This window comes from Schistocerca nitens, chromosome 3, assembly GCF_023898315.1.
Source record: "Schistocerca nitens isolate TAMUIC-IGC-003100 chromosome 3, iqSchNite1.1, whole genome shotgun sequence".
Classification (NCBI taxonomy): domain Eukaryota; kingdom Metazoa; phylum Arthropoda; class Insecta; order Orthoptera; family Acrididae; genus Schistocerca; species Schistocerca nitens.
In genome coordinates, this window is record NC_064616.1 from 403,373,569 (window position 1) to 403,389,674 (window position 16,106).

Sequence of the window (16,106 nt, forward strand, 5' to 3'; positions counted from 1 at the left end):
GTTTAATCAGTTAAAACTGAGATTAAACATGACTGGTATTATGAACAAAAAAATCTCATTGAGAGTATCACAGGCATAGAGTAAGTAAGGTATCAATCAACCATAAGAGCAACCTACTTTACAAGAACTGACTCTATTTGAGCTGGCGTTGCCCTACAAATGGAGAGGGGAGGGGGGGGGGACATGGGGGACAACATTTTTACTGATGTGTAACTAACAAAGAAGACAGAGCTGGCAGGGATAGCAAACATTTTCCTTTGAAGTAACATAACTGTGCTTTGCATGTAGGTGTACTCTAGTAGTTTTTCCCCATAACAAACCCACAGATGTCATCCAATACAAAAAAGAATTTGAATTAACTTCACAGTCAACAATGTTTTCCAATAAAAATGACTCACAATAGTACATTTTTGCCATAAATGACTTCCAAGTAATGAAGAAATTCAAAGAAGAAGCTTGAGATCTGCATCTCTCTGCCTGAAGTTGCTGGAAAACCTCAAAACAGGGGAGTGTTCTTGCAAGGATAATCAGTTGCGACAATGGAGAATACAGAAAAACTCTTTAAGACTTGTTCACATTGGACATCCAATATTTTCTCAAGTTCAGGGCTAGCAATAATGCTGAAATATGAAGAGTAATCACCATCAAGTCTTACAAGGAACTGATCATATCTACATGGCCTAATGCATTTCCATGCCAATATAGATTAAAAGATCAACAAGAGAACTTGAGTAGAGTGAAATTCTCTGTGGAATTTGTGGGGCAGTAAAATATATTTTGCAGGGCTACCATTGTCGAAGTGTGTATTTCCATGTGTGGTACACTGGAAGTACTATGAGTGTGAGTGGAATCGGGAACAAGTGGATGATTGGTGTTGCAGTCGGAGGAGCGAGGAGGTGGCCGGGCGAGGCCCGCTCGCAGGAGCAAGTCGGAGGGCCCCCCGCAATCCGAGTACCGCTTACAATACATGAAGTTCGCTCCAGTGGACCGCTCCGACTCCGACCCCTGCGATCCTGAAGAAGACCAGGACATGGTAGGCGACGGGAAGCCCTGAGAAGGGCACACCCACCCCTGCTCCATATCATCCCTCCTTTACCCTGACCCAGCATGAAAATTTTAAAAAAGAAAAGAAACCAACAAAATATGGAGATACACTTTTCGGAATGCTTAGATCTTTTCCTGCAAAACATCCACTGCTGTATTGCATGCTCATGAAACTGCCATTTGCAACAGTATTTTACCCAGTTTGATGTGACATGATACGCTCAGCTAAATTCAAATATGTACTGAAATGTAGGGGTTAGCTACAATAAATGCAAGGTTGTGATAATACTGCAACAAAGCTGCCACGAAGGAGGCAATTCCACTATTACTTAAATGAAATCCTGTATAGGAGCTTCATTCAATATTACATCTTGCTAGTGGTGATGGGTTTTGCCCGGTGTAATTAAAGCTGAAGATCCATAATTCATCATTTTATTGCGGTGACAAGCACATTTTTTGTAGAGTTATTTCTCAAATGGCTCATTCCTGTCTTTATTGCAGTATATTGTCCACCTTGGTCTTCTAAGAAAGTGCATGATGCAGCTCTGATGAGATCACACACACACACACACACACACACACACACACACAAACACACACACACACACTTTTAGACACTTTGTCACTACCTTCAATACTGTAGTAGAATAATACAGTGGTCGGATATAGGAAATAATTTTATTAGTTTTATATCAGAAAGGAATTTCATCAGAAGTGCAGCTCAATACAAAATCCAATTTAAAATTTCTGAACTGATTGTATTCTCTTACTTTCTTTGGTCTGCTATTTAACACACATAATACGGTATTGAACAATGGGAACTCCAGGTTGGAATATGAATGATATTAGGCTAAGGATAGTTTGCTACTCACCATGAAGATGACACGTTGAGTTGCAGACAGGCACAATGAACAGAAAATACTGTTACACATTTAGCCTTTGGCCAAAGACTTTTTCACAAGACAAAACAGACACAAGCTAGCACACATCATGCACACATGACCAACATCTCTGGCAGGTTGGACCAGAATGGATTCCGAGCTGAGTTGCTGGAGGTGGTGGTTATGTGTGCATGAGGTGTGCTTGCTTGTACGAATTGTGTGTTGTCATTTCTGAAGAAGGTTTTGTCCAAAAGCTAAATGTGTAACAGTTTTTTCTTTTTGTTGTGCCTGTCTGCAACTCAATGTGTCTACTTTATCATGAGAAGCAATCTATCTTTTTTTCTAATATGTTTGTTAAGATTTTATGTAGCCACACTACTGTCAAACTGACAGCTCAGTACACTGTTTAGTACATACTTTCCAAGTTAATCTGGCTATAACTATTTGTCATGTTACCATTACAAGTCATGGGAGGAAAATCTCTCAGAGAGCAGATTAACATGAGGTAACAGTTAAATTTCTTGTGACACTGGCCATGGATAAGTTGAAACACTTTTTATGTGAAACAACCTGTAAAGCTTCTGTTGACTAATTTTCAGAGATCTGATTACTGGGTGGTTGCTTGAACCCACTCATTGGGTCCAAAGACTCATTCTTAAGAAATTTCATGCTGATGTAAAACATATATGGTGTATGGGCTGTGACTGATGGATATTCATAGTAAAAATAAATAAGTAAACTACTCATTATTTCCTGGCAACTGTAGGTCATGTGCATAAGAGCTGATAATCATAAAATTTGAATCAAATTGGATGCTTAATGTAACAATTTTCAAAAAGACAAAACATATACTTTTTTCAGTATATTGTTGTACATATGTTTGTTTATGTAAAAAAATGTTTCTTCAATGTAGGCATGCACAATGTTAACCGTGACAATTATTACACTGAACAAAAACACAAGATGAACTGCTGCCCACATTTTACCATTCCACGTGTACAGCTTTTATGGGTGCAACAGTCCAAGCAGCCAGATCCATATTATTTACTGAACAGAACTGTAACATAGGCATACTTTTTCCATGGTTAAAAAAGATGCTATTTATTTCCTTTCTATTTCTATTTTCAAACAGCTATAATTTTTGCTTTTTACTTTAACTGCAGTCCATTTCGAAATTGCAATGCTTCAGATTCATGCACATAATGTGGAAAGTGACGTACTGTACAGTTGAAAGTATATCAGGTATCCACCTACCTATCAATTTCCATATGATATATTTATGAGCATAGCTGCAATACATCAGTTCCTGCATTATGTGCCTGAAGATGCAGCCATGTGGCTTTGCAGCTGACAGTAATTAAAGTGGAAATCAATAACACAGCTGTTTTTAAACATAAATGAAAAGAGAATAAATGCTATTTATTTTCCACTGTGACAAGTTCAACAGCTGATACCCCCTACTGTGGAAGCCACAAAATTAAGTGTATGGGTTTTGTGTGAGGACTTTTTGGTACTCCTGTGTTTGTTTTGTAAATCTTGTTTCACTGTGCCTAATATATGACATTACAGTTGTCAGAATGAAATGAATATTCAATTTATTCATTTTTAATATAAAAATCCATCTGTCCAGTTCAAAAAAATAACATGGCTTGTACACTGATATCAGTTTACGTTATGACAAGACATTTAATACTATCAGTTGTACACTTTGAACAATTCAGCAAACAGCTCTTAACAATATCTGAAAGTGAGACTTTAAGGTTCATCCCTGACCTGATTAATGTGATGTAGGTCACTCTTTCAAAATGAATATATGACATTATCACAGTAAAGAAGATAATTTTCCATTATGTATTAACTTTTTGCTCATTACCTATGACCTTATTTTTGAGCTTTTCATCATTTACTATTCAGTTAGATATCTTGGCACAAGAAACTTGCCATAAAAATGAAAGTAACATGCATGAGACAGCTTACACTTGTAGCCTATATTTTAGCACTTATCACTGAAAACCACTGTCTCTTAAAAATTTATTCTTTTTCAATAGTGCAATTAAAGCTGGTGTACTCTACTGGTGGAACAATATAAACCCTTTCAAAGCAGAAAATGAAACACATTAAGAGTTCTGTAAAGAAGCAAGTAAATGTTGATATATTACATTTTTTAATTCATGAATTTAGCCACTTTAGTCACATTGTAATATAAAAATCATATATTTATTTTTTGACAACTTGAATTGAGGTTGATTGTCCTTTGGAAATACCTGTCACTACATAAACTTAAATCAGGGTTACTGTCCCCATTTCAAGAAAACCATTCCATTACAAAATATCTGGTTACATGGTTTGATTCACAGTTAATGTTTTCTTGCCACTTACGTACATTGCCAAATTGGCTTCCCTGCAAAAACATAGCTTTACAGTTATGGATATCTTCTCAGTTGAATAAAAATATTAAAATGTTACTCATCAATGTGTTCAGTTACAGCTTTTCCTAAACATTTGAATTAATGTGACCTTTTTAATTCTGATAACAAAAGGGTTAACATCAGAAATCTATACTGGTGATTATCAATAATACACCAGAAACTACAAATATGGCTAAACCTGTACTTCAAGATGTCTACAGCATTCTGTCAGACCCATATGCCACATGTGGACTGTCATGGTGTTGTTTTACTGGATAAATTCTGGATCCACAACTTAGTTATTTTTGACTGTATTCATTTTAGTGGTTTTTTCGTGTTTCATCAGAAGCACATCAAGGTGCTACACCACCTAAATAGCTCCTGCTACAGCATTATTTAAAGAGACGTTAGTAACTATGAACCACAAGTTAGATGATGATTCACACAGCAGAATGGAAGCTGAGATAAGCTTTTTAAGTCTTGCCACAACTGGAGTAACTTATAAATGCACATAACAAAGTAACTGCTCCTTAGTTTTCATGTTCACTCATCTGCAGTGTAGAAAGTCAGTAGTCATGTAAATGTCTGACAAAAGATTGTAGCTTCCCATGACTAAATCTGAAATTAAATCTAGTGTGAGTGGAAAACATTTAGAATCTTGGATCTGTGTAACCATAAAGACTTTAGTACTACCAGCCACAACTTTTCTGTGTATTCTAATCATGTCCAGTTGGTACTCTTAAAGTTTCAAATTTACTTACATCCTCTTCAAAAAATGTAAAATATTTGTTTTAAAACAATTGTTTCACTCACGATAAAAAGGGCTGAAATTGATGTTTCTATGACTGGAAAACCAATGTATTTTATTCAAAGTGCTATTGGTGCTAATTCATTGAGATTTCAACTCACTGAATAATCCTTATGCTGTAGATCTTTTACATGTTAACAATTTGGCAAAGTGATGCATTCGGATTTTCCTTACAGTTTGTCCAGATGCAATCTGCAATATAAGATGTGGTTGAAATAAATAAATGAAATTATTATTTCAGTTAGTTTCAACTAGATGACTGTATACTAAATGTGGTGTTTCATTTCCAGTACTGAGGATGGAAGGATTGTTGTGATGAAACCTAGTGTTACATAACATACGGTTGTTGGAAAACACTTAAGATGCTTACAAGGCTTAATAGCCAAATATAATAAAATATCAACAGGATGGTGTACTCCCCACTTTTCAAGATGTAGTTGAAAGGATTGGAATGTAATCCAGTATGCGTACATAATGATTTATAAAGTCGTGTAATCACCTTTCCTCAGCTGTCATGGCGCCATTGATTAATTTTTTATTCAGTTGTTAAGATTTGTAATGATTAGCCCTATCCCCAACTGCATAAAGTCACAGAAGTCTGTTAGTCTTGCTCAGAGAATCAGCGTTTCAGTTACTGAAGATGATATTTTTGCCAATATGAGTGATTTGAAGAGCCCACTGTTTTTCCATTGCAAACTTGTAAGTGGGCAAGTACATCTCCTTCAATATTTATGGGGCTTTTCATTGATGATTCTCTACTGGTTTCAATTGTTACCATCATTTTAAGGAGAAAAACATTGTACATCAATGCATCAACCACACATTTTCATCACATATGAGACATACAAATGTAAAACATATCTAACTGTCATAACAACAATGCAGGAAAACACAGATTGCTACTTAATGTAAAGAAGACACGTCAAGTTACAGACAGGCACGATTAGAAGTCACTCAGATGTAGCTTTCGGCCACAGCCTTAGTCAGTAAAGAGAGAATCACACACACACACACACACACACACACACACACACACACACACACACACACACACACACACACACACAAGCAAGCACATCTCATTAACATACGACCACCAACTCCAGCATCTTGGCCCAGCCCAAGGTGCTGGGGTGGCAGTCATATATGTGTGAGGTTTGCTTGCCTGTGTGTGTGTGTGTGTGTGTTTGTGTGTGTGTGTGTGTGTGTGTGTGTTTTCTTTACTGTTGAAGGCTGAGGCTGAAAGCTACATGTCTTTCAATTGTACTTGTCTGCAACTTGACGTGTCTTCTTTACTGTAAGTAGCAGCAATCTATCTCTTCCCACATTATTGATATTTCTATTTGGAATTTCCATTGTCTGAACTTTCATAATAGTCAGTATTAATACAGTCCATATAAACATGCTGTCAGACTGTAATTATGCCATGGCACAGCATGTTTATATGGACTGAGTTAAGGCAGCCTATTAAGATAATTGGATGTGTTTTATATTTGTGTGGCTCATATATGATGGGAAATGTATGATCTATCCACTGATGTATAGTGTTTTTCTCCTTGAAGATTAGTGTAAGAGCCAAAAACAGTAGAGAATAAACATAAAATTGTGCAGCTAATGACACAAACACACTTTTTCAAAATTCATTTTTCATGTTGGTTAAAATAACTTGGAAATTAGGTAGCCCACTCTTATGGATCTCTGTCAGACTTCTTCCTTTTGACATACAATGCAGGTAATCTGTTCCATGTGATCACATATATGCCCAGCTGCATGTCCTGAATACCTTACTTTGCTAGCTTTCAAGGCTAAATTATTTAGATTGTATAAGGAATTCCATTAGCATATTTAGGTTATTTTGTTGGCATTTTCAAGCTTTATAATTATCAATAAATTAATGCAAACTCAGATAAGGTGTTTGTGGAGTTCCATAGTTGGAAGCTTTCCCACTTACACAATTGGTGAAAACCTGAAACCATATTTCATTCATTTGGTGTTATTCACTTTTAATAACAGAAGTTCTCATATGATAACTGCTGACATTCATTGTACAGAGGAAGAGATGACTAGATATTATTTCACTTAATAGTGTCACTGGTTATGAAGTTACAGACAAATCAGAATTTCAGTAAGATAATGCCTCAACTAAATACTGTCAGACAGCTTGTATGCTGCCACAATATAACTGAAGAACAAAATTACTTTTGTTCCATATAATGTTGATGTCACAGATGTAAAGATAAAACACAATATGTATGTACAATGAATGTTTTAAATTAACTGACAAACATGTAAAAGACTGTGTATTGAATTACAGTCTCTATAAGAAGAGGCTGTTCTTTTAGAGATTATAAAGGCAAAGAGAGAAGAAGAAAACATAAAAAATAATTAAGTAAAAGCAAGTTCATAGTAAACCTAGTATCAAGAGACATAAAACTAAAATGAATTAAGGATTTATCACCATCTGATTTACAATTTTCACTACAGCTTACATACTCATCTTGAGAGATACAGCAATTGTACTGATATTTAGGATAATTCTCATTTATTGTTCCATCTCAGGTGCATATTTTTTAATTAGATTACATGTTTTGATCACATGCAGATTATCTTCAGATCTAAAACAAAGGAAAACATACATACCATGTAATATTTTACAATAAGCAGGAAAGAAAAGAATTGTACATAACTATAGAATTTACCTAAGTAGTTGCATCAGCAACCTGTCTTTTCTACTCAGAATCACACATCAGAATACAGTGTTTTGCAACTGCAGTCAATGTTTTAAATAGGCATATGTTGGAGGTAGGGGAGACAGTGGGAGGGAAAATGGAGTGAGGCTGGTTGGGGGAGGGGAAAGGATGCAGCATGAGAGTGGTGGGAATGTCTTGAGTTTAACAAGAGGGGTCAAGCTAAAATCGTAGAAAACATAATTGTGTAAAATTCTCAAATTCTCATTGAAACAACAATAGTGTAGAACAATGGGTATGTGAAATTCAAATGGCATAAAATAGTGAAATTATAAATTGGATTGAGGGGGGTTGAAAGCAGGCAACAAAGGCAAGGCAGGCGGGGCAGGAGATGAGCAATTGATAGTGACAAGGATACTATGGGCTTAACAAGAGAGGGTCTTATACTAAAATTGCAAAAAGTAAATTATTTTAAAAACCTTGTGGTAAAATACCGGAATGAATGTGTACAACCGTAAAAGGGGGATAAAATAGTAGTCTGTAGAAGTGGAAATAAAGTAGCTAAAGCTCAATTAGCATTTTAAGATATTCTAAGTTTGAAACTGAAAGTATAAAGTCATAAGGTCTTACTCTGACAGCATAAAAATAACAAGTGTATAATTTTTTTTCATTAAAGTGTTAAAAGTATAGGCTTAGAATGATGGATGTATACATAGCAAAAGACATAAGGATCATAAAATTACAGAAGTGGACTTATATACAGAACCTAGACCTGCATGAAGTGTCATGAAATATTATAAAATTTTAAAAACATTGAAGAAATGAAACAGTAAAAAGTATAAAACAATTATTTATAAAAGTGGAATTAGGTTCAGCAACTAAAACTATAGGGAAGATGGTGTGACAGTTATGGTTAATTGCATTTGCTTCTGCTTGGTGGTACTGTACTGCACGCACTTTTCCAGTATGTACAGTAGCCAGTCTACATGCCAGCGTGCTGCAAGGACTGCCTACAGTTGTGTTGGGAAAATTTTTCGAAAGTACGGTATGGTTCATCTCTAAAGGAGACTGCATATGTACGCTAGTCCAACCTATTCTCGAATACTGCTCAGTGTTTGGGATCTGTACCAGGTTGGATTGAAGGAGGACATGAAAAGCAATTCAGAGGCAGGCTGTTAGATTTGTTACCTGTAGGTTCAAACTACACATAACTGTTACGGAGATGCTTCGGGAACTGAAATGGGAATCCTTGTAGGGAAGGCGACATGCTTTTCAAGGAACACCATTGAGAGAATTTAGAGATCTGGCATTTGAGGCTGACTGCTGAATAATTCTACTGCTGCCAACATACACCACACATAAGGACCACAAAGATAAGGTATGAGAAATTAGGAGTCATATGGAGGCATATAGATAGTCGTTTTCCATTGCTGTATTTGCGAGCAGATGAGGAAAGGAAATGACTAATAGTGGTACAGGGTACCCTCTGCCATGCACCATACAGTAACTTGTGGAGTATGTATGTAGATGTAGATGTGGATATGCCTATTTAAAACAGTGACCCCAGTTGCGAAACACAGTACTCTGATATGTGGTTCTGAGTAGAAAAGGTGGGTTGCTGACGGAACCACTTAGGTAAATTCTACATTTATTCACAATTCTTTCCTTTTCTACTTGTTCTAAGCTATTAGGTGGTACATATTTAGTTTTACTTTGTTTTAGATGTGAATATAATCCAGAGTGATCAAAACTGAGATGCAACAATAAATAAGAATTATCTCAAATGATTTACAAGTTAATGATTAAAAAAATTATTATTCAGTTTTCTGCCTACTCCATTTTGTGATAGTAATCCCACTGTACAAAACAGGAAATCAATTTAGTGTGATATGACCAATCAGATAAATGTTGTCACAGATGGCATTACATTTGATGATATGAATAAAAGCCTTAGGTGATTACAAGTCAACTTATGAGTCATGGTTTTAGTTTGGAACAGTCACAAAGTGGGACACGGGTATAGGGGATATGACCAGAAGAGACTCAGCATTTGTAAGGTGAATTACAGGTTTATCAGCTTGTGGGGTAAACTTGCAGTTTTCAGAACCCATTGCATGCATTTGGGACATAATTACTGCGGATCTTTCCAGCTGTATTCCGGAAAGTGTCATGTTGTACTCTGAGTCTGCCTTTCTGCCTTTAGAATTTCACCCTTTATGTAAAGAAGGTCTTGATTTAAGTCAGTTGTGTATTTTGATATTTGAGAAAATGTTTCACCTAGCAGAATGTCAACTACAAAATGATTGCTTAAGATTGGGGTTTTCTTTCAATATAATATTAAATTTATCACCAATGGAGCTAGTATATCACAGACAAAACAGATGAACAATTTTTCTGTTGTGTCTACCTCTTACAATTGCTCTGACTGGTGTCAAAGTCCAGGGTTTCCAGTGCTGACCCCTTTTGAAATCACTAGTTTGCCACAATAACTTTGGATTTTTGTGTGGAAAAAATGCATCAATTTTTATGCTTTAGATACATTTGTAGCTCATTAGAAACAAATCAGGACTCTACCTTCTGTGTCCTCGTATATGCCTTCAGATGCTATGATGTCATGGTGACATACACTCTATGAACTTGTGTAAATAGAAGCACCTTTGGGGTAATATTGTATTTGTTAATTCTGTTTTCAGTAAAGCTACTTTCTGTTACTTATGCTATCTAGGAATAGTGATCAGCTTTGATTACACAAATGACCTTACTGTACATTTTTCAAACACTCTGTCTTGTGGGAAAATAAGTGCACAGTTGCTGAATTCCATTTTGAAAACTTTGATAGCATCAGTGGCCTCTCATTTTGTCATATCATACCAGTGACTTACCATGCCATCAATTTCAGTTAATCATGTTACTGAATGTGTCCTCCAGAGATGAAAACTTGTACTGAACTTATTTGCCTGTAGTCTATTAACAGGCTGTTGTTCTCTGTGGGACTGTTTCTTAGTGCCACATTTACAGTCATGCATGTTGGTGAGTCATAAGGCATTTTCCTTTCCAGGATCTCTTTACTGGTATCAATGCTTTGAGCATTTTTCACACTGTACACTGCTCTGGTCTCTGTTAACAAATTGCACATCATATCAGTATCTTACTCTTTTCATGATACAGATGGATATTCCTATATATTTTTCCCCTCCTCCGTGTTACTTTTAGAATTTTATATACTGAACTCAATATGCCTAATATCAGCTTAAATGAGGTGATAAATCTTTGATTGATGCCAAGATATTTGAAGACTTACACACCTTGCATAATATTCGGTGCCTTATTGGAAGAATGCAGGTACAGTCCAAAATTAAGGGAGGAATGTTCTTAATAAGTACTGTCATGTCAGTTAAAGGTGCTGGCTAAATGAGAAAGAAAATTTTTATTTTATCTTCCAAAGCCTTACAAGCACATTACAAGTTTATGCCAACATTACTGGATTCTCTTTTGTGAAGTTTTAGACAGATGTTCACTGAAGCTCATTTTCTGGAAGATGCTCTGTGGTGTAAATGAAAGGCAGAGGATTGAAAACATATTGTGCAAATGTTTTGAAGATATTGCAACAACACTAATTATAGTACCTTTTCCTGGCATAACAAGTTTCACAATAAGGAATTTCCATCACTACTTACATTTTTCCTGTTCTTTTGATGAATGTAAGTTCATTTTGTGTGATCTCTGCCATAGTTATAATTGGTTTGGTTGCTATTATCTCATTAAGATTTTGTAACCTTTTCCTGTTCTTTCCTCATGTCATTGTCCTATATAGGTATCATCCTGACATTTTAAAAAGTTTCAGGATACCACCTCTTGCAATATTGTGTCTGGTAGAGAATTTAAATCAGTTCATATTGTGATCTAAAAGAAATCATAGTAGAATTTTTGAACATACAAAGCAAGATACTTTTAAAAAAACTTGAATGAAGGAGATGATTGCTCAGCTTATAGGCAGTTGGATTAAACAGATTATTAAGCCACATTAGACTGCTAAAGACTTAATTTCTTAAGTTAACAGAATTAACAAAACCATTTTATCTTAATGAATATTATTCATTTGGAGGTCACTGGTTGAAAAAGTTTTCACGCAAAGGAAAAGAACCTTATGAATGGTTCTCCAGTGTCAGTATGTTATAATAATTCGTATGTGGGACTTTGTATTGCTTGCTGCTCTTCTCTAGCTTTTAAGCTGTAGAAGTATGTTAAACTTGTATTGGCTGTGCCTGCTGATTGCATGGATCCCATATTTTCCATATTTTTCTCTTAGGCTTTTAAAATGTAATTAGCATGGTGCTGCATCTTGCCAATGGTTTATTTTGTTTAACATGAGAAACATATTATGTTTTTCATTTATTCATTTTTTTTTTAATTTCAGTCAACTGCTCAGATTAAGGTTAGTCATTGCTATAAAAGACAAATAATCACATATTTACATTGTGAACACAATCTGCAAACCAGTTTTACTGCAGTTTCCCCTTCATTAAAGTGTATTCACCATGATGAATTTGTTTCAGTACATCTTATAGACTGCCATCACACTGTTAAACAGTGTGTGCAATCTGAACCTATAACATTTTATAAATTTCATTATTATTTTGAACAAAAAATATTTGATGTACTTTAGAAATATATTTCCTTGTGAAAAATACACTTTTACATGTCTACGTATTGTTATCTGCTTTATGAATGAATGCCTTAATGTCTTCTCTCTTTTCAGGAATATGATTATACATGTTTAATTTAAATGTCTTTGTAAATACCCATAATGTTTCTAACTTTTATTTGGATACTGTGTTTCAAAATATTTAATGTTAAAATATCTTAAACTCATTCTGTTTTTATATGCCCTTATGCTTTATTTACATTTTATCACCTTCTACTGTTGATTGTGGGAGTGAACCTATGATGGCTTTCTTTTAGCAGGCGATTTGGAGAAAAGAGGGAAAAAAATCATTAATTGCATCATGTCAGATCCAAGCAAGGAGCCCTCAAAGTTATCACTGTCTTCTGAATAAAATTTGTGTAGCCTCCATTATCATTTCATTCTTTACAATGACACAGTGTTTGTCTAAATGCAGTAATGGAACTTTATATTTAATTCCATCACAGACAGTACACAAAGGCACATGATATTAACTATGTTCATAAATTATACAACAAAGTGGACTATAGTATTAGAACACCCCTTAATGATAAATTTATTTGCAGAAATATCTAAGTGTAGACAGAGCCTACAACTTCCAAAATAATTTAAAAAAAAATAAAAAATAAAATAAAATGGTGTGATTTATGAGTTAAATGGTTTTTGTGCAATAGATTTAAAAATTTATGGTCAAAGACATTATCCTGAAAATGTCAGAGGAACTGGATCTAATGGCTATGAAATGTTAACAGAATTTCTAGATATTGATTTAAAATGACAGGCTGGAAAACCATCATGAAAAAATGAATAGCACTATTGAATAGAGTGGAAGGGCGGTACAGTTGCCCTTTGTATCAAAAATGAAAAGGCAATAATTTGTGTAGGAGATCAGAGACACCTGCTCTTTAGAAACAGGCAGTGAAACTCATGGATCAGTGAAAATGATTGTGGCTTCGAATCAGCAACTTAGGTAAGACTCATAATTTTCTATGTGGCATCTGGAGATAAATAACTAAGATGAACTGTTTATCAAGATTTTTTCCGGTGAAAAGAATATTCCATAATTATTCAGACATGCATACAGAACAGCGATACTCCCTCTTTTGATATTTTGGGTGTGAACCATTTTAAAGGCAAATTGGTGACTTGAAACTTCCTGGCAGATTAAAACTGTGTGCCCGACCGAGACTCGAACTTGGGACCTTTGCCTTTCGCGGGCAAGTGCTCTACCATCTGAGCTACCGAAGCACGACTCACACCCGGTACTCACAGCTTTACTTCTGCCAGTATCTCGTCTCCTACCTTCCAAACTTTACAGAAGCTCTCCTTTTCAGAATGCAGGTTTGAAATAAGAAATTTCCATTAATTCTTGAGACAGACGCCCTTGTTCAGTTGAGCAAGTTGTCTGCCAGTTGTACTTCCATACATTTCTTCATCACTGAATCCCAGCAAAGTGAAACTGTGGCCAGTATCTTAATATTTCTGTATTCCATGGGATAGCCAGTGGGAATATAGTGTTCAGCCACCATAGATCAGTTATGCTGTAGAAGGTGGGTGTGCTCTTGGTGTTCAATGTACCATTCTTGTGCAGTGCATTTAATTTGTCCTATGTAACTTTTAACACATTGACAATGAATTTCATAGATTCTCACAGTTTGTAAAAGCAGATCATCCTTTGCAGGCTCCAGGAGAGCTGCCATCTTGGTCTGTGAGCAGGAGATGACAATCGCTCTATGGTTCTTCATGATTCATGCAATTTTTTAAGAATCATGTCTTACTTATTGGTGAAAGGCCATAGCTTCACAAGTCTTTCTTCTTCCTCTTTCTTTGGTTGGTTTGGCTTGCAGAGGTCTCTTAAGCTGTTGTTGTGTATATCTGTTTTTCCTAAAAAATATGCCCCCAAGTGTACTAGTTCACCCTGCAGACTGTCAACATGAGGCAACACATGAGCCATGCGAACTGAAGTTTTAAGTACACTCACAGTTTGCAAAGTATTGTCACAACTGTATGCATGCAAGCATAAATCAGTATATGTGGTCTTGTGGTACAGGCAATATCCTAAAAACCCATTCTTCTTACATCAAACTAATACATTAAAAAATGGTGAGACAAGCTTTTTATCCCTTTTTATGGTAAATGTCATATTTTTATTAATTACTTTAAGATGCCCCAAGACCCCGACAAGTTTATCCTCACCTCAAGAGCCATGCTGTAAATGTATCGTTGATGTATCTCTGAAACACAGTTGATTTAAAACTACAGAATTGAGTGATTTTTCATCAGAATTCACCATAAATGTTAGGACCGAGGCTGAGAGTATGACAGTATCAATCTGTAAAAATATTGTTTATCAAATAATAAGCTAGTGGAGACAATTGCTTAAGTCATGCTGTTATGCCTTCATGAGATTTGCTGCCAATTAGTGAAAAAAATCAGCAATAGTCACTTTAGTGAGTTATATTAAGAACTGTTAAATTTCAGAATTTTTAAGCTACTAATAAAACTCATTGAATTATGGATATGGTGCTCACATTTCCCCAGAAAAGTGGAAGCTGTAAATGACCTATAAGTCTGTAAACAACATACTCAGTTTGAATTAAACTATGTACATGCTGAGATCGTGTAATAACATGTGCATTTACAAGCCTGTTGAGTCTATATGACTCACTTCATACACACTGATGATAGCTATGCTGTCGTTGAAATCTGGATCTGCAATATAAAGTACAGATTGAATCATGACTGTTTGCTGACTTCCTTCCTCTTCAGATATTCATATGTCATGTATTTTGAGTGATATAAAGGCCTGTTCTACATAACCATTTCCTTATTCAAAGGTCTCAAAGTCCCAATAGCACAAAACAATAGACACCCAACTTTATATCTATGTCAGAAGTTTTTAAATATGCAATTATTTTATCAGTCATTACTTCCCTCATGTAATTAAGCAGTGTTTTATTTTTCTATTTTTGAAGGTCATAGTATAAGTTAATCAAGCTCAATTCTTTTTCTGTGTGTGTAAAACTACCTAAACAGGACATCTCTACATTTTTTCATGTTTAACTCTCAAGTGGGCGCTCCTATGTATAATGTACACCAACCACAAATGACATTGTCTTGTACTGTTCCATTTTTGTTTCACAATTATGAGCCCATAGCCATTCTTTCATAATTGCTACAGCTAACACAGTGCTAAGTTGAGCTGTCATACAACCAAGTGAGCAGCAATAATATAAAATAAACAGTGAGCTAGGCGAGAAAAAATTTATGATCTGTGCAAGAAAATGATCCAGATTATGAGCTATCAGCACAATCCCACAATGAGGTAGTTGTCTGCTAGATAATTATTAATTGAGCAAGTTGTTGGCTGTGACCTGATCCACCTGCACTGTTTAATGCTTTGAGTGGATCGTTACTATGGGCTAACTGTTGTACATGGCAACACAGTGATATAATGAATGTTTATTTTGTTACTGTTTAGTTAAACAATGATTTATCTGGTATAATATAAATTTATTTTATTGATATTTAATTAAACTAAGATTGAACTGTGATTTTGCTCATACATGTTTACCTTCGTAACATAAAGACAGC

At 35.3% G+C, this 16,106-nt stretch overlaps 1 protein-coding gene across 1 annotated transcript in view; it reads left to right on the plus strand.

The window, feature by feature from the left end:
- The window catches only part of LOC126249251 (titin-like), a 640,870-nt gene that overhangs the window by 294,744 nt on the left and 330,020 nt on the right, over nt 1–16,106 (plus strand). Inside the window, exon 4 of the mRNA XM_049950908.1 lies at nt 881–1,033. Within this exon, the coding sequence (XP_049806865.1) occupies nt 881–1,033 (153 nt within the window). The remainder of the gene's footprint in view (nt 1–880; nt 1,034–16,106) is intronic.